Source organism: Notolepis coatsorum, assembly GCF_963971535.1.
Source record: "Notolepis coatsorum genome assembly, chromosome: 6".
Classification (NCBI taxonomy): Eukaryota; Metazoa; Chordata; class Actinopteri; order Aulopiformes; family Paralepididae; genus Notolepis; species Notolepis coatsorum.
In genome coordinates, this window is record NC_140170.1 from 182272157 (window position 1) to 182298127 (window position 25971).

Sequence of the window (25971 nt, forward strand, 5' to 3'; positions counted from 1 at the left end):
AGAGAGAGAGAGAGAGAGAGAGAGAGAGAGAGATTGAGATACATAAATAAAGAGATAGAGGTTGAGAGAGAGAAATAAATAGATAGAGATTGAGAGAGGGAGAGAGAAATAAATAGAGGTTGATAGAGAGCGAGCCAGAGAGAGCTAGAGGGAGACAGACAGATAACGCGACAGAGAGATAGAGGGAGACAGATAGAGAGATAGAGGGAGACAGATAGAGACAGACAGAGAGTGATAGAGAGAGAGAGAGATAGAGGGAGACAGAGAAAGATAGACAAACAGAGTGATAGAGAGAGAGAGATAGAGGGAGACAGAGAGAGATAGACAAACAGAGAGTGATAGAAGGAGACAGAGAGAGATAGGAGAGAGAGATAGAGAGAGGAGAGAGAGACAGATGGAGATAACGAGACAGAGAGAGACAGAGAGATAGAGACAGAGAGAGAGAGAGAGGGAGACAGAGAGAGATAGAGACAGATATAGATAGAGGGAGACAGAGAGATAGAGACAGAGGGAGACAGAGACAGATAACGAGACAGAGAGAGATAGAGACAGATAGAGATAACGAGACAGAGATAGAGGGAGACAGAGAGATAGAGACAGAGAGAGATAGAGGGAGACAGAGAGAGATAACGAGACAGAGATAGAGGGAGACAGAGAGATAGAGACAGAGAGAGATAGAGGGAGACAGAGAGAGATAGAGGGAGACAGATAGAGATAGAGACAGAGAGATAGAGGGAGAGACAGACAGAGAGATAGAGGGAGACAGATAGAGATAACGAGACAGAGAGATAGAGGGAGACAGATAGAGATAGAGACAGAGCTAGAGGGAGAGACAGAGGGAGACAGATAGAGATAGAGACAGAGCTAGAGGGAGAGATAGAGGGAGACGGAGAGATAGAGACAGAGAGAGATACAGAGTGATAGAGGGAGACAGAGAGATAGAGAGAGACAGAGAGAGAGAGAGAGAGAGAGAGAGAGAGAGATAGAGGGAGACAGAGAGATAGAGACAGAGAGAGATAGAGAGAGAGACAGAGAGATAGAGACAGAGAGTGATAGAGGGAGACAGAGAGAGATAGAGGGAGACATAGAGATAGAGACAGAGAGAGATAGAGAGAGAGACAGAGAGATAGAGACAGAGAGAGATAGAGAGAGAGACAGAGAGTGATAGAGGGAGACAGAAAGATGGGAGGCTGTTCCTACCTTGCTGTCGTCTCGCTCTTCTCCTCCGTCGGCTTTGCTTTCAGACTCCTCCTTCACCTCCTCGTTCTTACACACTCTGGCAGAGAGAGAGAGAGGAGAGAAGATAACAGATAAAGTACCAGTACAATGATAATTGTGTTTTTCGATCTTGTGGCATTGTTTAACAGAAGGCATTTTAATGTAAAGTTAAGCTAAATGTTACATTGATTATCATCCTGGTTGTCATCATAATCAAACCATTTCAGATCATTTCTACTTCGTAGCTAGGTAGTTTGCTTCAATTTAGTTAATTTCATGGTTTAAAAACATCCACAGCAAGAGTGAGTGTGTTTATCACCAGCTGGCACAGTTAGCCAAAGTTAATCTCCCATAGCAACCGATCATACTGGTCCCAAGAATACATCACATTTGAAAGCTGCATGTGTTATGATTAGGGATGTCCGATATTGGCATTAAAATGTAATATCGGAAATTATCTGTATCGTTTTTTACCCAGGCAAGCAAGTAAGAACAAATTCTTATTTTATTTATTGTGAAAAGTATGCATAATGTTGTTTTTTGGGGGGGGGGAAACCCCGCATATATCAGTATCGGTTGATATCGGTATCGGAAATTAAGAGTTGGACAATATCGGTATATCGGATATCGGTAAAAAAGCCAATATCGAACAGCCCTAGTTATGATACTAACTTGACATCTTCTTTCAATGAACAGAAAGCCACGCCCCCTCAACATACAGTCTGTGGTCAGAGAGGGTGCACTAAGCCACGCCCCCTCAACATACAGAGTCTGTGCTCAGAGAGGGTGCACTAAGCCACGCCCCCTCAACATACAGAGTCTGTGCCCAGAGAGGGTGCACTAAGCCACGCCCCTCAACATACAGAGTCTGTGCTCAGAGAGGGTGCACTAAGCCACGCCCCTCAACATACAGAGTCTGTGCTCAGAGAGGGTGCACTAAGCCACGCCCCCCTGTGCCCAGAGAGGGTGCACTAAAACAGTTATAACAAATCAAATGATGCATCTATAGCTGAAAGACAATGCCACCCCTGACATTAACATTCCACAATAAGCTTTGTCGGCCTGAATTGACATCATTGCACCGGTTCTTTTTAACGAGTGGATGACAGAATACAATGATCCAGGTCAATATCAGCAGGAGGAAGAGCGAGAAGAGAAGACGGAAATACTAACGTGTGAGTATAAAAAAGAAAAAAGAAAAACACAATTATCCTTAAAAACTTTATCTTTTCAATAACTGTATACGACTTCCTTGAATCTGTGGAACATTTATGTTGCGTTTTCTTTTTCAAAGAAACTCGTCTAAAATGTAATTGTAATTATTTATGTAGCAACACACACCACGTTTTAAATGAGCCGAATTAGTCTGTCCTTCCCTGCCTGGCTGCCTCACACCTGAGAGTAAATTAAACATTTACAAACTGGGCAGCAGTACGGTAGGCAGCAGGAAGTGCTCCTGGCTCCTAAAAGCACAGCTGATTTCATTCAATCTAACTCACAGAGGGATAAGCTTATTGTGATCGGCTTGCTTAGGCTTGTTAATCTGAAGACCTCAAACCCTGGATAAACAGCCAGGAGCACCGGTGTCATTATATCCCCCAGCGCCTAGATGTACGTTCAGACTGACTGCCAAATCCATACTAGACTAGACGAAATAGTAATATACTAATGTGTCCCCTGTCAGCTGTTACGGATTCAGCTGGTTAACCAAGAGCAGGTCCCACTGGTCTGTGTGCGCGTGTGTGTGTAGTACCTGTCTGTGATGTCAGGCCCCCCCCCCCCCCCCCTGCTCTGAGTGCGTGTGTGTGTGTGTTACCCGTCTGTGATGTCAGGCCCCCCCTCTCCTCCCCCCTGCTGTGAGTGTGTGTGTGAGTGTGAGTGTGTGTGTGTGTGTGTGTGGTACCCGTCTGTGATGTCAGGCTCTCGCTCACCTCCGCCCTGCTGTGAGTGTGAGTGTGAGTGTGAGTGTGTGTGTGTGTGTGTGTGGTACCTGTCTGTGATGTCCAGCCCCCCCTCGCCCCCCCCCTGCTCGGCAGACAGAGCGGTGACATCAGGCATCCCGACCCTCTCCAGGAAACACAGCTCTGGGTCGGCGCGCATGGCGTTGTACCTCTCGTAACCTGAGGACACACACACACACAAATAAATATATATACATGCATATATATATAAACACACACGCGTACACCATTATATACCATTATTACAGCTTAACCTCTTAAACCCGAGCGGTCCGGGACGAGATTGACATCACGCCATAAATCCATCTCTGCAGAATGTATGAATTAATGTTGTGTTTTTTTTCTTTCTTCAAATGTAGCCAAGAGTAAAGACCCTAACCCAGTCTAAACAGCAGTCAAAGTGTATATTTTCAGCACTACGTTTGTTTACCAACGATTTTAAGTGTTATTAGTGAAATATGAGTTTATAGACATCTCAGGGCATAGAGTCGGGGGAAAAAGGCGCTTATAGACGCAAGGATTTGGTGCAACCTAACTTGAGTGTAGTCTTTTGAGAGAACAGACCCAGGGCTTTCGATGGGCTTTCGAATAAAAAAATACACTTCCCTGCTCACGCCAGCCCGTCAATCATCTGACTTCTAGTGTGACTTTTTTATTTATCTTATTTTTTTCGGATCATATCCCACAAACCTGAACGTTATTGCCATAAAACAGAACGCAGTTAGTTTCTCGACCTTTCTGTGAACGTCTAGCAAAAAACGGCGTTGCAATCTGATGAAAAATGGCGGAACATTTACATTATAAAAAAAATATTATTATTACAGTAGATTTCATTCACGGTTTTTGCTGCAGTGTCAGGGGCGCCTGATGCTACTAAATCCAAATTGAACTCTGCTTCTAAATAACCTCAACTGTACATGTATCTAAGGGTTAAGTATTTATTAAAACAGCGCAACTCTCCATGTATCTAAAGGTTAAGTAGGTATGTATTAAAAGTTTCAGGTCTTACCGTGTTTATGAACTCCAATGAGGAGTGATTTATCAGCGTCTGTGTCCCACCAGCTTGCTGGGATCTCTATGTAGTCTATATCTGGGAGGCCCACCTCCAGTTTACTAACAACACAATCAATCAATCAATCAATCAATCAGTCAATAAGTCAATAAGTCAATCAATCAATCAATCTCTTTCTGGAATCGCCTATATCTGGGAGGCTCACCTCCAGTGTTAATGACAACACAAACGATCAATCAATCAATTGAAGTAAATGTGTTATTCTATTCTAGTAGTAGTAGGTATAGAGCCTGGCACTTACACCATCTAGAGCTTAGTGTTTCATACCTTGCAAGGATCCCCTCTAGAGCCTGGTTAGCAGCTTCTCCCAGCACCTCAACCTTCAGATAGTACAACATCCTCACCCTCAGTAGCACCCTGGGAGAGAGGGAGAGAGAGAGAAGACAAATGTTTTTGAGAACAAATCACAGCATGTGCACTGCTTTGCGCGTGGCTGCAAAGTGTAGGGTGTCCTGATTCTTTTGTGGGTCTAGGCGGGGAAGTGGTCATCTACAGATGAAGCCATGAATTGTCGTTGGACCACCGTTTGGGCACTGTATTAACGGTAACAATGACCAGCAGGGGCGCTCGAATACAGCTGGTGACAACGGACCGACGCGCAGGCTTTTTGTTCATTCATTGGAGGAGCTCCGCGCTGGACAAAGCTCGAGTTACATTCAGTTCGATTACAGCTGGTGACTTCATTCATAGGATGCTACAACGTCCTATGTCTACAGACTGTATGAATTAATGTTGCTGAATTAAAGAATGAATAAGTAAAACGTGTCAATTCAGCAGTCAAAGTGTATATATTAAAACGTGTCAAATCTAACTTCATTAGACGGCCGACGCACGGCTCTCTTGTCCATTCATTTCATCAGAAGAAAGCATTAGTGTAATGCTTCTTGGTAACAATAAGTTTGTGTAAACACTAGAGGTGGGCATAGATTATTTTTTTTAATCTAGATTAATCTATCTGCAATCCTGGATTTAATCTAGATTAATCTAGATTAAAATGGCTCAAAAAAAAAAAAAAAAAACCTGCCGAAGGCATTCAAAATATGTGTGTTCTACCCAAATAATGACCAGAAGTAAGTCCTTACTTTTTCTTTCCTCCTTATGTTTCTCAGGCCAGGTGGCCCATTACACCATGAGCCCATCTCCCGTTTCCAAAATGCATTACAGACTGTTTGAAAAAGCTGTTTTGCTATGATAATTGGTAATGAAATATCAAAATAATGTTCAATAAGATGTACTTGTGTTTAATAAGTTGTTTTATTCAGAAGTTAACACAAATAAATAATATTACCAGTACAGTACAGTATCTAGCACACTCTCAGGAGCAAAACAGAAAGAATCATTTCAAACTTGAACTATGTGACATGGCTTGAATCAACTGCTCCAGTGGAGTTGCTCAGTGGCCAATGGTGTCAACTGTGGTTGTACTGGGCAGCTCCCAGGTGTGAATGGAACTGTGTGAATGTGAAGCAGGGCGTTCCTGAAAAAGAGCATCTGTGCTCAGCGAACCTACCCTGGGTAAATAAAGGTAAACATTTTTTTTTAGATTAATGCGTTAATTATATTATCGCGCGATACTAGTATAGCGTTAACGCAGCACGTTAACGCCGTTAACGGCCCAGCTCTAGTAAACACGCAATGCTGCTGAATAAAATAATTAAACAGTTAAAACCTGTCAAGGTGTAGTTAACACTTTGGGTGCCGGGAAACGCCTAAACACGTCATTCCCGGCCATGCTCAAGTTGCCGAAGACGCCTTACAGCGTCTTTAATATCAATATTTAAAAAATCTGGGATCGGATTCATATGTCCCCTCCGCTGGCCTGAGATCCACCAGGAGGACCCACTGAGCTCTCTGGCGGTTCAGGAGCGCCATCTGGTGGCCGATCGGCGCAATCGCTTAACAAGAAGTGCCGTAGAGGTTGTGCTGGACGGCCGTATTACTTCCGGGCACTCGCTAATAGGTCCCGGGACTCGATCTCGACACACTACATAGCGATCGATTGCCAATAACTCGATAAACAACATGATTTGGACGTATATACCATTATACAAGCTGGAGATGGACCGGGTAAATCTACATCCCATAATGATAAAATTTCTACTCTACGATGATCGCCCAACGGCGCGCGGAGACTGGGGTGAGTTTTAGCGTGTAAAGTTACCGTCTTCGATACTAACTGCTATTATCAACATTTGACCCACATTAGATGATTGGTATAACGCTGCCCACGGAATTATAAACGCCCCCTAGCCCATCCGGTCAACAGCAGATGACGTGTAGTAACTTCTAGAAGTACGTTTAGTTGGAATTTTTTATATCGCGCTGATTGCCATAAAACTGTATTGCATCATCAATATAATGTATTTGGGGCTATACGTTCTGGAGAAAGCTGCAGAAAGAGATGAAAACATACTTATACATTAGACCATACTTTACTATGAATATGTGAATGAAAAAGTTTAACGTTGCTACACAATGAACAATACATATAGGACTTTGAATGGGCCCTAATAATGGCAATGTAGCAATAGAATTTAAAAAGTTATAGCCCTGCAAAGAAGGGGACTTTCTCTATAGACAAATAGAGCCGGCAACCTACGGTTGATAATGAATTTAACCCATGGCAGCCAAAGTGTTAAGGTGGTAACTAACTTGTTACAGTGTTTGAGGTGTAGTTAAGGTGGTAACTAACTTGTTACAGTGCTGTTTGAGGTGTTTCTTGTAGCTGTCATCCTGTAGAACCACCTCGGGGTTACAGTGGGCCAACCAGTCGATGTTCTTCAGTTCCGGAACGTTCAGCTGGACCTTCAGCTTCTTTCCTTTACGGCCGCGAGGAACCGGAGCAGACAGACCTGGCAAGAGGGGTTTAAACGCAAACGCTGTAATGTAAGTGAACGGTAGAACACTAAACCACCGTGTAGCATCTTTCTTTTTTTCTTACTGTATGAAGCACATTCTCAGGGGGCTCATACAGAACCAAGCATTGCACTGTAATGTACATTACCGTATACGTGACAAATAAAACACAACTTGAACACACCTGTGCTCACTTGCACCTGGGGAAGCATACAGACCGTGCCAGTGGCATGGGTTGCAAAGGTTCCCACAGACATTGCAAAATAAAATTCAAGGACTTTCAAGTACTTTCCCAAGCACTATTTTTCATTTTAAAATGGCATTTAAAAGGATACAATTCACTTTTAAATGCTGTTTTTTTATCCAATATTTTCATCCAATATGTATGGCTTAAAAATGTCCGACAATTAGTTACACTTTAGATAAAAGAAAACCTATTTCTTGATTCAGAACAATTTTATGATGGATGAACAAAAACTTTCAATGCAAATGGTTGATTTGAATTTCAATTACCTTTTAAGCACATTGTTAAAAAAATTGGCTGTTGTCAAGGAATTCCAGGCCTCGACTTTCTTTCGTAAAAATTCAAGCACTTCAAGCACCTTGTGTGAACCCCGTGTGTGATATCTACAGTTATATGCTTGAGTGGTTTGTGTCCACGCTTTACTCCCCATCGTAAGGAGTGTAGTTTCCAACGTTGTGTTTTGCTCTGTTCATTCCAAAAGGTAATTGACTGTTGGTATATTTGATCCACTTTCCTCTGTTAGAAAGTAGCTTTCAGTTGTTGACCTCGCGGTTTTGATTTGTTGTTTTGCTTTATGGTAATAAGTCATACTTGTTTATGCATATCCGCTGTCCATGTTCCTTTTCTTATCCTTTTCTTACCCAGAGAAAAATGAATCTATTTTTTCTCCCATCCCAATTTCATGTTTCCAATTCTCCCCTCCTCTGTCTTGAACGTTGCTCGCATATGCCCGCCCCCCCCCCCCCCCCCCCCCCCCCCCCCACACACTGGTCGGTTGTAGGGAGGATAGAAGCCTTGCATCACGTGTCCCCTCCGGTACACGAGGAGGCAGCCTGTCGCATCTTTTCACCTGCCAGCGCGGACTCTCATTGGCGAGGTGTAACGTGTGGGAGGCTCACACTACCCCCGCCATTTCCCGTCTCTGCTGTGCAGGCGTCCCCCAACCGACCTGTAGGAGTCGCTGTCCACAACGTCCAGATTACCACCCATCGACTTCCACCCGCTGACTCTGCCAATTGAGCCAGTATGACGGCCGGCCCAAGCCGGAGGCAACGCTGACACCCGGATTCGAGACCGGAGTCTCTTGCATTGGTGACGAGCGCAATCTCCGCTGCGCCACCCAGCCGCCCCCAATCATACAGTTTTCATACAAAATCATAAATAACGTTCTACCATGGGCAAAAGGAGCAGGAAGAAGAATCATTCTTATAGTTACCTGCCCCCTATTCCCCTCATACACAGCCCTAGTTGTAATCTGAGGGTGGACAAGATGCTCACCGGAGTGGTTGAGGAGGGCCTGGTCCAGGACCTCCTTGCCCTCCTTGCCCTCCTTGCTGGGAGTGATGAGGTCCCAGATGAAGCTCTTGATCTTGTCGTCTCCTTTGTAGTGTTTCAGACAGTACACCAGCAACGCCCTGCACACCCAAAACACAGTGAATTAATGTTTTATTTCAAACAATATAGCATAATCAAACGATAAGTCCGTCTTTCATCTTTCAATGTATCGAATCACCTCATTATTAGTCCTACATAACCAAGTCAAACACTGTTCAAAATGTATTCCAACGACATCATCAATCAATCAAGCAAGTTAATATGCAATCATTACTCTTAAAAAATAAGTTTGTTTACAATCAATAGGCTACATCCATCATCTTTAGAAAGCAAAAGGTATATTGCTAAGTAGATCAGAACTTAGAACATTAACCCCGTTTCAGACAGTACTGTATGAAGTCTGCTCCAAAGACAATGAATTGGTAAACATGTTTTGATGACACGGAGCACCCAAGGGAATGTTCCGAGTTCATATAGTAGGTGCATTTTCTGTTTCAGAACTGAAATACTGTATAGACTAAACTAAATAACGCTCATTTGGATGTTATATAAACGTTCTGTGGGTCAAACAACATCCATCTTCCATTCATCGTCACTGAAGCAGCTCCAGAGTCTCACGCCTCTCGGGGAGAGAGTAGCTCATGTTCACACATATTGATTGAACCGTCTCAGCTCGTGGAAATAACACATTCGAAAAAAGAAAAGGTAATTTGAGCGGTGGATGTTCCCTTTTTTTCGCCCAACATGGAAAGTTCTATTTAGGTGTTTTGAACGTCCATGTGAAATTAGGTGCAAATAGATATTATCCTCAATGAGTGAGTGACAGCCATTTATTTGGATATGGTTCTGGGGGCGTCTTTTTAGCAGACAATGTGAAAATAAATCGATTTTTGGTGTTGCCTTCATATTTGGACAAGTATCTCCATGCAATTTGTGCCCCACCCCTCGATTATACAGCTCTCCTTTTCTGTGGTGGGCTCCGATCAATGTCCCTCTCTGCATCTTCCAAATAGCATAGTTACACACATGAATCAGAAAGGATTTTACTACCGTGGTATAGAAAAAGAGAAAAATATAGATCTTGTTATTTCAAGACTCTATGCCTTACTTTAGCGCACTGCCAGTCAGCGCAACACTCAGCGTTAACCCCTCAAGCCCCGAGCCTACCGGACCGACAATAATTTAACGCCATAAATAGATCAATACAGTCCGTATTAACCTCTTAACGTGCAACGGCCCGGCCCCTCTTGAGGACGATTTGCCCACCAGCGTGACGCGCCATATATATATGGAATTAAAGCCCTATTTGTTGCCTGTCGATTGCCGTTTCGGCGACAAAATCCGTTCAGCGGTTCTTGAGTTACATGGCGATATGTGAGGCGTGCGCCAAAGTCTTTAGCAGACTTAAAAATGTTTCCGAATACCACTCCCGGAATCATTTGGCGGCCTGGAAAATTATCGGACAGGGTTGTAACCAATGAGTGTTGTGGCTTTCCAATGATACCCCACGTGGGGATGAGCGAATCAGGGATCTAGGTGAAAAGTCACAAGCGAAAACAGGAAGAGAAAAAGTGAAAATATACACTTTTGACTGCCGTTTTGATGGGGTTAATGTGTTTATTCTTGGCTACATTTGAAAATATAACGCTACATTAATTAAAACTCTAGAGATAGGTGTTTTTAGGCTAGGCTAGCTGATCCGTATCCGCTTCCATTAATTGTGCTAAGCTAGGTTAGCTTGCAGCCAGATAGCTTTCTACCGAACGCACAGAGAGGGAACTGGTGTCTATCTTCTTGTCCGACTCTGGAGAAGATGGTGAGTGCCTTTCTCATAATGTTGGCGTGTTCCTTCACAGTTCATTAATGTCCTGTTGTCTTTGTTTGTTCATATGATGCACCGTTTAAAAAGGTGGTCAGGTTGTTTAAGAAATGCCAAATATTCCAAATATTGTAATGGGATCTAAGGGCCGGTCCAGAGAACCAGAGGGCTCAGTGGGGGGAACATAACGAGGGGGGGGGGGCTCCTTACCGGCACACCACCTCCATGTCCCGCTCCGCCAGGTGCCACTTGAAGCGGCCGTGGCTCAGGATGTCCTTCCAGCGCCCCCAGCTGGAGGAGAGAGAGACAACGGACACAGGAGCAGAGAAAGTAAGATGAGACGTTTCTTTATTGATCCCCTTATTGGAGAATGTCGGGTGTCATGGGGGAGGGGGAGGGGGGGGGGGTACAGGTATGGACTCTGGGTAATAGAAGAAAGACATAAATAATAGGCAATGCAATTAAATCTGAATATAGAAATATGGGGGGGTCTTTGGGGGAAGTTCCCGTGGTTGAAGGGGGCTCATCCATCTCTCTCTCTCTCTCTCACCCAAAGATCAGCAGGTTCTTCTCCACCCTGAAGCACTCCGCTCGGAGGTAGCGCCGGCTGCGCTCTCCCAGGCGACGGGTCCGACACGGCCGCTCCTCAGAGTCGCTGTCCAGCTCCGAGAACTCCATCAGCTCGTCGTCTTCAAACGAGTTGTAGTGACGCGTCTGCTTCCTGACCCGCGGTGTGTCGATGACTAGAGACTCCTAGAGAGAGAGAGTGGGGGAGAGAGAGAGAGAGAGGGGGGGAGAGAGAGAGAGAGAGGGGGGGGAGAGAGAGAGAGAGAGGGGGGGGAGAGAGAGAGAGACAGAGTGAGAGAGAGAGAGGGGGGGGGGGGAGAGAGACAGAGAGAGAGACAGAGACAGAGAGAGAGAGAGAGAGAGAGTGAGAGAGAGCGAGACAGATAGAGGGAGGGAAGGGAGATACACAGAGAGAGAGAGAGAGAGAGAGATACAGAGAGATACAGAGAGAGAGAGACAGAGACAGAGAGAGAGACAGAGCGAGAGAGAAGTTAATACTTAGGCAGAAAGATCTGATCACAGGCAGAGATAAAGCACACACTAATACAGTGCGTCTCTCACACACACACAGCAGTAGGATGCAGGAGCAGGCAGCGTTTAGCATGAGGTGTGTTGCAGTCATTAAGACCGGAGAGGAGAGGAGAGGAGAGGAGAGGTGTCCATGTCCACATAGACTAACAGTGTATCAGTTCAGGAGTTCATGACACACACTGAGGGTGGACGGTAATTCAACCACTCAACCAACCCGCCTCAGGAGGGGGTCAGCAGGAGGTCAGAAGGAGGTCAGGAGGAGGTCAGAAGGAAGTCAGGTCAGGTAGAGGTCATGCCCGGAGGAGGTCAGGTAGAGGTCATGCCAGGAGGAGGTCAGGAGGTTAGATCAGGAGGTCATGATGAGGTCAGGGACGTACTGACCCACAATGAATCAAAGTGGAAATAGATTAACTTTGGTATTTCTCTGTATTTTCCTCATCTTTGTGGTCACATTGATCTCCTCTGGCAGGAGGCTACACACACATGATGCATGGTGGCAGGTCTCCCAGCAGGAGGGGTGATATATAGAGCAGCATCTGTTGGCTGCAGGATGTTATTATAGCCGAGCCTAGTCTGGAAGAATGGAGTGGATTCTTCATACATTGGTTGCAACTTGCAACCTTCCTGGTCGAGTCAAGGAAACTAAACGAAGGAAAGGTCATTACGTTACCGTGTAGTGCGTCAATGCACATTGGTGCCAAACTTGAAAGCTCCCAGTGCAGTTAGCATAGTGGTGAATGGACAGACCACTCCTCTTCATAACAGTTAGCATAGTGGTGAATGGACAGACCACTCCTCTTCATAACAGTTAGCATAGTGGTGAATGGACAGATCACTCCTCTTCATAACAGTTAGCATAGTGGTGAATGGACATATCACTCCTCTTCATAACAGTTAGCATAGTGGTGAATGGACAGATCACTCCTCTTCATAACAGTTAGCATAGTGGTGAATGGACAGATCACTCCTTCATGGTAATCTGAATATAATCTGGATGTCAGACGCATGGTGGTAAAGCCTGGGATTTAGAGTCTCTCCCCTTCTCTCCCTCTCTATCTATCCCTCCCTCCCCCCTATCTCTCCGACCATCCTTATATCCACTTTCCTTCTTACCTTCTCACACTTGTTGTCGATCTCTAGCTCAGCGATCTTGGCCCATTTCTGCCAGAAGTTTGGGTCATCCAGGGAAATATCTGTTCTGTTACCGGATGATACGAAGCTGGCCTTTGGGAGAAAAAGAAAGAAAGAAAGAAAGAAAGAAAGAAAGAAAGAAAGAAAGAAAGAAAGAAAGAAAGAAAGAAAGAAAGAAAGAAAGAAAGAAAGAAAGAAAGAAATTAGTTCTGCTCTGGTTTATATATTCTGGGGGATCCCTGCAGTCTTAGCCATATCGCAAAGCCCCTAGCTGATTGGATACAGACTAGTATTATGATAGGCAAACAGATAATAATGAGAGGCTGGAAGGCACCAGAAGGCCCGTCATTTCGAGAGTGGAGTGGAGAACTGGGTAGGGTAGCTGCCTATGAAAAGATTTATTTTAGTTTAGGAGAGAAAGGAGAAAAATATATTAGCAAATGGGGGAAATATCTGCAATTTCACTCATTATAACTGGAGGGGGGGCACACTTGCCTAAAACAGCGACGATGCACGTGAGTATCTCTATACAAGTGTGAGCAAATAGGCTTCGGAGGCGTAAAGGTGGGGAAGGTACAGTTACTTTGGATCACACTGGACCGGTGAGAGTAGAGGGTACGGCTCAGGTTCAGGAGAAAGAAACTTAGGTGAAAGAATACCTGACAAATGCACAAGTCGACAAGATTGGCTCTATGTATTAATTTTCTGTGTAATGTAGTCGTTTTTGTTTTTTTTGCTTTGTTATTACTTTTCATTCTATTTTGGGGTTTACGTAGTATTTTTTTGAATTTGTCGTTTGTGTTTTTTTTTTTGTGTCTTCCCCCCATGTGGGGCGGTGTCATTGTAGTCTGGATGTTAGTGGTCTAGGTGTGTGTGTTGTCCTTCAGGACCGACCCATGTTGATTCACAAGATATGTCATTATTAATTTGTATTGTCCTGAAAAGTGTGTGCAAAAAGAAAAAAGAAAACTCAAAGTATAAGTCATAAAAAAAAATTTAAAAAGAGAAAAAAAAGAGAGAGAGAAAGAAAGAGAAAAAGAGAGAGATAGAGAGAGAGAGAGACCTCAATAAAAACCTAGTAAACCATCACCTAGCTACACCTGTAGATGGTGATGGTGTCAGTTAAGGGTTGTATTAAGGGTATATGTTACCTTAACACTTTGATTGACAGCAGGGGGTGCACTATTTATCGCTTGAGTGCCAGCGCTTTAGTCAATGAGAGGACGGGGATATTTGCGAACGCATAAACTATATCTTAAATTATGGCTATGTGTCTAATACAACCGTCGCTTATCAATGACTTGCTTGCAGTCAACATGTACGAAACGGATTGTTTTTTCATCAGTACATTTCCGTTTTATACTGTTTTGAATACGAGTATAGTTTTGAAGATTTCTAGTGATTCCAGAAAAATCCGCGAAAATAGCCATTTACTGGAATACACAAAACACGTTGTACTTTTTCGGCCTATTTATGAATCTTTTTCAAATAAAGGCTAGATTATCGATAGTATATGTGTACTTATGCACGTTAGAGAAGCGGGCTGAAAAATCTATTATCGATGCCCTGTCTGGCGCTAACGTTACGCACGCACACATACATATGAGACACGTTGTGAAATATGTGAAAAAACATCCGATTACCCCAATACTGGTCAAATAAAGTCCTTACCTCACATCAGATGTTCTGCAAAAAGATTAATCCAATTCCTGATCGCCATTCCAAATATCGATCGAGTTTATTGATCCAACGTTAGACCTCGAAACAGATAATCCACGCTGCTTTCGGTTGCCTCAATGAATGCAATAGTCTCAGGTTACATGGCTCAGAAGTCAAATGTGGAATCCGGAGTTTTTTTTCTCTGATGCATTTCCATTGACTCCAATCCAATGGGTGCAATACCATCCGGGAGACGATAGGGGGCGGTATTTGCCCTTTTCGAGATCAGAGCCAGTCCCAATGATAACGTGAGGCTGGATGGATGAAAAATGAATGGATATCGCTAATAAAAGAAATAATGAGAAAATAACGAGAAAACTCATTGTTGGCACTCAACGCATGGCGGCGAACAACGAGATTTCTCGTCGTTGGCACCCAATGTGTTAACAAAGGCAGATGGTCTGAGTTAAAGGTTATATTAAGGGTATATTTTTACTTAGCGAAGGTAGATGGTGATGTGTCAGTTATGGGTTGTATTAACACATTGAGTGCCAGCAGGGGGCGCACTATTTATCGCTTGAATGCCAGCCTTTTGGGACAGATTTTCCGATATTTCATGATTTTCACGGAGCTATTTCTATATTCTATATTATGGCTGTGTCTAATACGCTCGTCGCTTATCAATGACTTGCTTGCAGTCAACATGTACGAAACTGATTGTTTTTTCATCTGTACATTTCCGTTTTATACCGTTTTGAAAAAGACGTTTTTGAAAATGTCTAGGAAAAAATTTAAGATTCCGCAGGAATCACCCTTTACTGGAATACACACAACACGTTGTCATTTTCCGGCTGATTTATGAATAGTTTTTAAATAAACGCTAGATTATCGATAGTATATGTGTACTTATGCACGCTAGAGAAGCGGGCTGAAAAATCGATTATCTATGACCTGGTCAGCGCTAACGTCATATACACACATAGGGGACACGTTGTGAAATATGTGAAAAAAACATCCGATTACCCCAAGACTGGTAAAATAGATTCCTTACCTCAGATCAGATGTTCTGCAAAAAGATTATTCCAATTCCTGATCGCCATTCCAAATATCGATCGTGTTTATTGATCCAACGTTATGTACTCGAAACACATAATCCACGCTGCTCTGAGGGTCCCCAATGAATGCAGTAGTCTCGGGTTACATGCCTGAGAAGTAAAATGTGGAATCCGGAGTTTTCTTTTCACATGCATTTTCATTGAGTCCATTCCAATGGGTGCAATACCATCCGGGAGACGATAGGGGGCGGTATTTGCCCTTTTCGAGCTCATAGACAGTCCCAATGATAACGTGAGGCTGGATTGATGAAAAATGAATAGATATCGCTAATTGTAACTGAGGGGTACAATTCCCTGACTGTATTGATAAGTATGGTATCATTAAACCACTACCGCTTTATGTACTTTAATTACTGGCCATACAGTACATGATATATAAATATGATGAACACTTCCCACAATGAAATCGGTTCCACACCAAGGTGTAATCAAGTATTTATTGCAGCAAAAGGTACATAATATACTTCTCTGTATTTTACTTTGGATGCGCTTATAAGGCAAAGGAATATGCGTAGGCAAATCAATAATGAATGTCCATTCTCTGGTTACGCAGGAGGTAATTATACAACCTGAATCTTAGGGAATTATATCTATGGTACACTAGTAATATATAGCGGGAGATACTGGAAGGGTCCCCCCGGTTGTAAGCCAGCAGGGGTAGAGGATCTGTCGGTAGTAGAGAGTCTGGTCAACGATGACTAAGGAGACTCCAAGTACAGGAGACGGTGCAATAGTATCTTGATCCACAGACGAATACAGCTGTTCTCCGTAGACTGTAGCTCCACAGTGAAGAAAGCTAGCCGGCCTCAGGCTCTCTGAGGCGCCGACTCGACCTGGCTCCTCACAGGGTAAATCCCACATGTGTAGGCGTCGGCGATTCTCCGCTCCATAAATCACAGGACCAAAACAAATATAATCCAGCCGCAAAGGGCTATGTAGTCGTCGGGTAGATTAATCCAGTGTACATGTCCACACGGTTCTCGTCTAGGTCTCCTCGGGTGAAAGCGCCATGAAAGCGGCCCAGCCTGGATAAGCACTCTAGCTGATACGAGGAAGCGTTGGTGATGCTGGTCACTGTAGAACTTTAGCCGCACGATACACTATACACAAATAGACTATTACTGACTTAATAGAAATATGTCGCACTCGACGGTATAGCGCCAAACTCTGACAATTCAGTTATTAATTCGCACGCGGTCTCAATGCTCTATTTTGGGGCCAAACAGGCCATACTTCACCGCACGGAGTATCGTGGGTGAGGCTTCAACTTATTGGGTAACTCTGACTTCTGACTAAGTGCTTCTGTATTCACCTGCGCCATATTTATATGCACAGCAAACAAACTAGTGCCAACCTCATTTCTGTCTCGTAGCCCTGGGCAAGGCCGGGCATGTACAGACATGTCTTGTCGGTGGCCTTGAACCTGACTCTGGAGGCATGGCTCTGGCGCCTGTGGACCGCTGTCCAATAGGAGAATGAAATATTATGGTCTGTCTGGGCTAAAGGGATATTCCGTGTATATGTACAAGGAATATACAAGGGATATCAAACGATATACAAATACTATGCAATATATATCAATCAATAAATATATATATTCGGTTTAATCTGATCCTTTGTAACACTAATAAAAGCAATAACGATTAAATAACGAGATTTCTCGTTGTTGGCACTGAACGCACGGCGGCCAACAATGAGATTTATCGTCGTTGGCACTCAATGTGTTAAGGGCATATTTTACCTTAGCGAAGGTAGATGTGATGGTGTCAGTTATGGGTTGTATTAAGGGTATATTTTTATTTAGCAAAGGCAGATGGTGATGTGTCAGTTATGGGTTATATTAAGGGTATATTTTACCTTAGCAAAGGTAGATGGTGATGGTGTCAGTTAAGGGTTGTATTAAGGGTATAGTTTACCTTAGCGAAGGTGGATCCTTTCCCTTCCGTCTCGATGGTGATGGTCTGAGTTCGTCTCTGCAGGATCTGGTCGATGTCTTCCTCACAGAACTTTGACCCCTCGTCTTCATCATCCATCAGCGCTCCGTACGCCCCCTTCCTCAGTAAGTCTTCCAACTCCACCTTAGACAACTGCTGCGACTTCACACACACGCATACACACACGCACACACATACGCAACACACAGCGAGACATATATTGAGGTTCTGCCCTAAATCAAAGGAATAATAGATATACATTTCTAGATTGAGTTAGTTTCATGTTTCCAGATGATACCTGCTAGTAATACTCCTAGTACTAGAACAAGTAGAAAATCTCACCATGTTGAGGCTGCTGACAGATAATCCTAGTCAAACTTTCATTACTAGTAGATATAACAGATAATCTCTACATACAGATAATCCTAGTCATACTTTCAGTACTAGTAGTTAGAACAGATCATCTCTACAGACATAATGCTAGTCATACTTTTAGTACTAGTAGATATAACAGATAATCTCTACAGACATAATGCTAGTTAGTTAGAACAGATAATCATCACATCTCACCCCGTTGACACTGCCCTTGCGGTTGATGTCTTGCAGAACAGCCTTGTCCAGACCCAGCTTCAGACTGGCCTTGTCAAACATCTCCCTCTCGTAGGAGTTCCTGGTGATCAGCCTATAGACTTTCACAGCTTTGCTCTGACCAATCCGGTGGCAGCGGGCCTGGGCCTGAGGGGCGGGGCATATGCACAAAGGAGAAAATAAAACAACAGTGGGATCAAATACTTTTAAAAAAAGGCATTCGAAAAACAACAAGGAGAAGCAGCTTTTATCTAGTATGGTCCTATAGCTTTTAGAACAACAAGGAGAAGCAGCTTTTATCTTTTGTGGTCCTATAGCTTTTAGAACAAGGAGAAGCAGCTTTTATCTTTTGTGGTCCTATAGCTTTTAGAACAACAAGGAGAAGCAGCATTTATCTATTATGGTCCTATAGCTTTTATAAGAACTAGGAGAAGCAGCGTTTATCTATTATAGTCCTATAGCTTTTAGAACAACAAGGAGAAGCAGCGTTTATCTATTATGGTCCTATAGCTTTTAGAACAACAAGGAGAAGCAGCGTTTATCTATTATGGTCCTATAGCTTTTAGAACAGCCTGCAGGAGGATCTACGGGTGTCTGAATCTGTGGACACATTTCAAGAGAAAGCTTAAGACACCTTTTTTGCATTGCTTTTATTTTTTTTATATTATTATTATAATCATCATCATCAGTATGCGTTTGTTTCTTGCCTTTTTAATTATTCTTTGCAATTCATTTATGTGAAGCACATTTTTGATTGATTGATTCAATTGACTTCAGTGATGAAGGGAAGCAGTGAATCACTATGCATTGAAAATGGGGGACCCTGATGTAAACAAGACAAAAGTCTTTCTCTGGTCTGCATCCCCTTAACAATTGTGTGTATTGAGCCGTACTGTATTGTACCCATTCTGCAATCTGTTAAAGTTTTAATTCATTCATTCATTCAGTAGACCGCAAGGAGACGAGATAGATCAGGGAGAGACCTTACCCCTGTGCGCTCCATTGAAGGCTCTCCCTGACGCCAGATCGCCCTACTCTGAGAGCACCGGACAGACCTACACTGTTCCTTTTCACGTGGGTTGGTTGGAGCACGTGCAACTGCTCCCTTCAGAGACAAGCTATATCTTTGGGCCTTGAGACATGATGGTGGAAAAGGAGGCGTCACTAGGAATTCCTGATATTTTATAAACTCAGGAGCTTCTATCCCCAGGCCATCAGGATGCTCAATGACGCAACACTAACCCATCCATCTACACTGATTGCACACACATCCACATGCACACACTCACTCTAGACACTTAACACTACACAATATTTTATCTATTTATTACGAGAATATTTGCACTACATCCATACCTCATTTTAGCATTTAGCATTTTAAAAAGCTTGCATTTGTGTACCTCCTTGTTTGCATGTTGTACTTTAGGTTGTACTTTAGTGTATACTTTGTACACGTACGTTCCGCTCGACTATGGGAGGCCCTTTACAAAGTCGATAAAAAGATCACACATTGTTTTACACATCTTTATGTAATGGTATGTTTTTCCAAAAAGGAGTGAGAGGAGTCAACACTACCTCAGTCGCCTCTCCCCCTCCCCCACTAATCTCTCGTCACATACACCACCCCCACCCCGTTTCACACAAAAAACGATCAACAACAGATCAGCGCAAAACAACATATTAGCGCTCCGGAGACAGGCGCACGTTCATTCTCTTGCGTACGGTACGCTTCAGCGCTGAAACGGCTCATTCACTGTGACGACCAGGGCTTGACATTAACACCCGCCAAATGCGGGTAGAATTCGGCAGTGGCGTGTAACTCAGTCACTCTTACCAGCCACTTTGGCAGGTAGACCGTGCAGCATCACTGTTTTAGAGTCGTAGTGAAGAGTCTCTCTCTCGCTTACGTCGCACGTAATGAGTCTGTCTCAAGTAGCCAAACTTTACACTACAAAAACTAACTGGATATTTGGATAGTGTGTGTGTGTGTGTGTGTGTGTGTGTGTGTGTGTGTGTGTGTGTGTGTGTGTGTGTGTGTGTGTGTGTGTGTGTGTGTGTGTGTGTGTGTGTGTGTGTGTGTGTGTGTGTGTGTGTGTGTGTGTGTGTGTGTGTGTGTGTGTGTGTGTGTGTGTGTGTGTGTGAGAGAGATTTTTGGCTGGTGAAAATGCTGAGTGGCTAGTGACTTTGGAAAACCACTAGCCACAGTGGCTGGTGAGCCAACATGTTAATGTCAAGCCCTGGTGACGACCATCATAATGACTCAACTCATTAAAAGCTTCACAAAATTAAGCCGTTTACAGCGGATTCTTTCAAAAAGCTAAACGAGGGGAGAGGCGGGAGAAGAGAACGACGAGGGAGAGATCATTCAGCCACTGAGGGGTGCGGACGATGGGAGTGAGAGCAAGCCAAGGTCGAGACACTGAGCCTCTTGCTTTTCAGCACTTGGATGAAAATATTTGCTCAATGGAGGAGAATTAAATGGTCATCCAGTCGACATGCCGGCTCCATCGCGTTATTAATGGGCTCTCATCTCAGAGCTGTGGAATGCGGTTTTGAAACCAAGTCCATTTAGGCTACGTTTCACCACTGCAAGCCGTAGTGCTCATTTATCAGATCAAAGTTTTTTTGTTTGGCTGTTCACATTTTTTATTTAATTTTTTTTATGTGGCCAATATCAGATTCCAGTGTGAACTGGTCACGCTCCTGAAGTGACCGGCATGCGCAAATAAACAATAACGATGATGGATTTAAACATGGGAGGACACTGAAGTCACAGTTTATGGTTAAATGTATGGGTTGAATGCAGTAGAGGACAGCGTATTAAAACATGTATCTGATTTAGGACCACGTATGAAGGTGGCCCGAATCAGAATTGAAAAGATCAGATTCCATGTAGTTTGTGCCGTTCACACAGATATGAAAAAAAGAAGATCCAAGTCACATATTGTTCTGTCTCAGAATTTGTTCCTGTATTGTATTCTCCCATCCTATTCTGTATTTTCCCCATTTTGCCAATAGCAAACTGTGTATTTTATAGCCATAACCAATTTTAACTATGCTGTTATATTCAAATACTGTTATAATTATGTTCTTAAAATGTCTCTCTCTATTCTGTTTCTACCTGGCACTTAACATCTTGCCTAGGGACTGCAGTGCAAAACCAGCTAACACTGGCATATTTACAGTGGTGGTACTTTGTCTCATTACTGTTGGATAGTGTGCACTGTGTCTATTCAAATAAACATATTTATTTTTTTATATATAAATATGAGCAATACATTTTTTTTGGGCCAGTTTTGCCTGCAGTGTGAACATAGCCTTATTCCCCCAAACTCTATGGCTGTGATTATGCAGTCGTCTGGAAAAATACCCTCAAGTAACACACGTTATATTCACTTCACCTGGTTTACCCTCTCTGTTCGCTGTGTGTGTGTGTGTGTGTGTGTGTGTGTGTGTGTGTGTGTGTGTGTGTGTGTGTGGTGCGTGTGTGTGTGTGTGTAGAGCTGCACAGAGACAGAGAGAGAGAACACGGTGTAGACTGGTCTATAGGGTTGGGCATCGTTTGGATTTGAACGATTCCGATTCCGGTTCCGATTCTCCATTTCGATTCCTGTTCTAAACGATTCTCGGTTCCGATTCTTTGAGGTGCAGGTCAAAACAGGTCACAGCTTATTTCGCAGGAGATTTTTATTTTAAAAATGTTTATCTTAATTTTTTTTTTCATACTATTCACATTGTCAGTTGACTTGATAGTTTAATTTAAGATAAGATAAGATAAGATATTCCTTTATTGATCCCCTTGGGGAAATGCAGGCATCATAGCAGCATCGGGGGGAGGGGGGGGGGGTACAGGTAGTAAAACAACACAGTATACAGGTAGTAAAAAAACAACACAGGCAGTGTAAACAATTTGATCAATATGGTCAATATAATTTACTATCTGACTAGCTGAGGAATATTCACATTATTCACAGTGTCACATAAGGTGCAGTATGCATGAGGTAGTGTTATAATTTACTATCTACTGAGTATACATTATTCACGGTATCATGGTATCCACTGAAATATACATTATTCACAGTATCCACATAGGTTTGGTTGCTGTACTGTAACTAGGGTATTAATTAACAAAGTAAAAAAGAAAAAAAAAGTTTTTTTAATCGAAATTAAGAATAGAAATTCCAGAACCGGAAGTTAGGAACCGGTTCCTATTAGAACCGGTTCTCGGTGCCCAACCCTACTGGTCTACCTCATTAGAACAGCATGCTGTACCTGGAGGTCGTTCTGTGGGTTCCAGTCGGAGTCGAAGATGATGCAGGTGTCTGCAGCCGTGAGGTTGATCCCCAGCCCCCCCGCTCTGGTGCACAGCAGGAACACAAAGCGGTCCGCGTCGGGCTTACAGAACCGGTCGATGGCCGCCTGCCGCAGGTTCCCCCGCACCCGGCCATCGATACGCTCGTACGTGTACCTGGAGAGACAAAAGAGAGAGGATGTAGTGGTGGAGAGAGGGGGAGGAGAGAGGAGGAGGTGGAGAGAGAGGAAGAGGAATACATATGTTGAAGGACAATGACCCCATCATCACCTGTTAATTTGTAAACACAACATCTCACATGCTTATTAATTCAGTTTATTTATATATATTTTTTAAATTATGTTTTTGGTAGATTTTTTTTTTACTACCGGGCAGTCCGAGAGAGAAAGAAAGAGAAAAAAAAAAGAGAGAGCGAGAGCGAGAGCGAGAGAGCGAGAGCGAGAGCGAGAGCGAGAGGAAGATAGACGGGGGGAAGACATTCGGCAAAGGTCACCGGGTCCGGGAGTCGAACCCGGGACAGCGGTGTTGCGACGCAGCGCAGTGCGTGGTGTGCTACTTGAGCGCTCATTAATTCAGTTTATTAATCAATATCAAAATCCCTACAACTGAAATGAAAACGGTCATTTCAATCCACCAGCAGGTCACAACAAGCCTCTTTCCACACCTCAGCTGGAGGGCTGTCAGAATTGGCCAGAAATGACATTTGACTATTACTTATAATATAGTATAGTGACTGTGATGCACGCTTACAGGGTTTGGACGAGTGAATCCACAGTCCCTTGCTCCTCCATAGGAAAATCCCATAATTAACTCTGAAGAACTGGTCTTCCGCGGAACGCTCGTTGTACAAGTATCGCAGAGAAGGTACTCACAGTTGCATGAGGGTCTTGGACAGAGAAACGCAAGGGTTTGAAAGCTCGGCGTTGCTAATAAACATTGGGTGCCTGATGCGCATACGCTGTGATCACAGTGCAGGCGCATCAGGCAGCTAAAGCCGCTTTGAGCCGTGTTGACCAGTTTATAAAGAATATTTAAAATGTTTATTAGCAACACTGAGCTTTCAAACCATTGCGTTTCTCTGTCCTAAGACCCTCGTGCAACTGTGAGTACCTTTGAAATTTCTCTGCGATACTTGTACAACGAGCGTTCCGTGGAGGACCAGTTCTTCAGAGTTAATTAGGGGATTTTCCTATGGAGGAGCAAGGGACTGTGGATTCACTCGTCCAAACCCTGTTGGCGTGCGTCACAGTCACGAAAGGGGCTAAATATAGTATAGAACATAGGTTTGAACCAGCTGTAGCTTACATAGCTTGTAAACTAGGTTCCACAAGTTTACCATCTAGTGTATTTCCAAACGGGGCTTTTTAGTTTGCTCCGAGTGCAACTCGCTCTCTTGGCAGCCGAGTTGGGTTGCGACTCTCTGCCGGCCCGTCACGCCATGCAGTCTGTTGGCAGGGTCTTCAGCTCCAGCACTCAGACCTAACCTACATGTTCACTCTGCTAAATGAAAGTGACATCGCGTGTCTCCCGTCCGTCATGTAGCGTATTCAGGGGTGCGTGTTAACAGGCAGGCAGAAAAGTGGCAATTTTTTTACTTGAACTTGAGGACTGCATACTTTTTTTTGAAAAGCTTAGCTTTATACTTATAGCACATGCATGAGGCTGGTCTCTTTTGAAAGATAACATTCTGAAGTCACTAAGGCAAAAAAGGATAATCACTTTTAGTGCTAATGAAATAAGAGTAACAGAGGTTTGAACTTGAGTTGAACGTGTGTACTCACATTTTTCTTTAGTGGTTGCAAGATTCCAGATTCCATTATTCCAGTATAGAGGTATGCGCTGGAAAGCCTGAAGCTTTATGTAGTACAGGTCCGAATTTGATACAAATCCGTTCAGAAATGAGTCTTTGAGAGAGGTTTTAGTAAACTGACAAAAGGAAGAGTTCCTAAATCCATTTCTGCCATCCACCTCCGTGGGTTGTGAAGTCTGAGTCACAGCTGATTTTCGCTCGTCAACTTTCACCTAGTTCCTATATTCGCACCCCCACGTGGGGTATCGTTGGAAGCGGACACTCGTTGGCTACAACACTGACCAATAATTCCCGCCATCAGCGCCGATTGGTCAGTTCTCGAGCGTATACTCGCCTGACATATCGTCATGTAACTCGAGAACCGAGGCACGGAATTGGTCGAGTGAGGTGGCGTTCGAACGGCGGCAAATACATGTTTCGAACGGTATGTTATATGTTCGGCAGAAAAATGCAGCGCCGAGCCGGTAGACGCTCGCAAAGTGCCGCGGAAGTGCTCGTGGGGACTTGTGTGCGTTAAAGAGGTTAAAGGGGCAGTTCACCAATTATTTTCCACAATTGAATATTCATTTTCACAATTAAAATGTATGATTTGTTTTACAATTTGATCATTCATTTGAATATAGAATATTTGTTGACAAACCCTACTCGGCAGTAAACATCCTGGTTAGATAGTAAGACTACACTGAAACGGGAGCATTCCATCAGTGTATCTCTATGAGCACCGAGGCCGTCTGGAGGTCACGGTCAATCCAAGTTCATCTACGTTTACGTCATCATGAGTGAGAACTCCACATCCTTTGGGTGACGGCATGTCCCGTCATTTCATTTGACTCATAAGACGTATTGTATACGACCTGCACATGGACCAGTTCTTCTTAATCATCTTTCTGTTGAATCATAGACCCCCTCCCCCCTCGTCCTCCCCCCCCCTCCCTCACCGTCTCTGGATCAGGTAGTCCTCCAGGATGTCCAGACAGCGGACCATCTGGGAGAAGATGAGGACCTTGTGTCCCCCGGCCAGCAGCTTGGGCAGCAGCTTGTCGATCAGCACCAGCTTGCCTGCGGCCTGGATCATGGCCTGCAGCTGGAAGTCCCAGGACTCGGGGCTGTAGTGCTTCCTGAAGTTGTCCAGGATCTTCTCCTCGGCTCCTGCAGACACAGAGAGAGAGAGAGGCTGTGAGTCTGGAGCTCACTTAACCCTAACCCACCCTGTGTGTGTGTGTGTGTGTGTGTACCTGTGATCAGATAGGGGTCTGTGTGTGTGTGTGCGTGCGCGTGTGTGTGTGTGTGTGTGTGTGTGTACCTGTGATCAGGTAGGGGTGGTTGCAGCACTTGCGCAGCTCCATCATGGTGTTGATGAGGTTGGGCATGTTGTGCTGGTTGGCTCCTCTGGCCAGGAAGGAGAAGTTCCGCTCCAGGATGGCCCGGTAGTACTTCTTCTGCATGTTGGTCAGCTCCACCTGGAGACCGGAGAGAACACACACAATCATATTAGGGATGCCTCCATCACGTTTTTTGCCACCGATAACCGATCACCGATCTTCTATGAGCCATATCGGCCGATACCGATCGTTTTTGTTACTCTTACTGTCATGCACTTGTCCTAATATACTAACCTACACTGTAGCACCAACATTGTAACCAACATTGTTACTCAGCTGATAGAGTTGTGCCCTTCCTGATGACTTGTCGTACAGAACTTGTAAGTCGCTTTGGATAAAAGAGTCCGCTAAATCACTAAATGTAAATACCCATTGTTCAATTAATAAACTATGCCTCACTGTGTGGAAGAGACTGGGATCATTATTTTGTGCAAGGC

General features: G+C 43.9%; 2 protein-coding genes across 2 annotated transcripts in view; both read right to left on the bottom strand.

Annotated features, from left to right (window-relative positions):
- Positions 1–11541, bottom strand: part of LOC311231231 (histone H3.2) — a gene marked incomplete at its 3' end in the record, with an annotated part of 410556 nt that extends 399015 nt beyond the window's left edge. Inside the window, exons 1-2 of the mRNA XM_084317774.1 lie at positions 11517–11541; positions 3150–3208 (exon numbers count right to left, since the gene is read on the bottom strand). The remainder of the gene's footprint in view (positions 1–3149; positions 3209–11516) is intronic.
- Positions 1–25971, bottom strand: part of chd6 (chromodomain helicase DNA binding protein 6) — a 143971-nt gene that overhangs the window by 31377 nt on the left and 86623 nt on the right. The window contains exons 17-30 of the mRNA XM_084315935.1: positions 25456–25612; positions 25091–25301; positions 22303–22498; positions 18013–18177; positions 17425–17604; positions 12717–12827; positions 11056–11258; positions 10716–10796; positions 8630–8766; positions 6944–7103; positions 4519–4608; positions 4189–4292; positions 3209–3338; positions 1201–1276 (exon numbers count right to left, since the gene is read on the bottom strand). Coding sequence (XP_084172061.1) covers positions 1201–1276; positions 3209–3338; positions 4189–4292; positions 4519–4608; positions 6944–7103; positions 8630–8766; positions 10716–10796; positions 11056–11258; positions 12717–12827; positions 17425–17604; positions 18013–18177; positions 22303–22498; positions 25091–25301; positions 25456–25612 — 2001 coding nt within the window. The remainder of the gene's footprint in view (positions 1–1200; positions 1277–3208; positions 3339–4188; positions 4293–4518; positions 4609–6943; positions 7104–8629; positions 8767–10715; positions 10797–11055; positions 11259–12716; positions 12828–17424; positions 17605–18012; positions 18178–22302; positions 22499–25090; positions 25302–25455; positions 25613–25971) is intronic.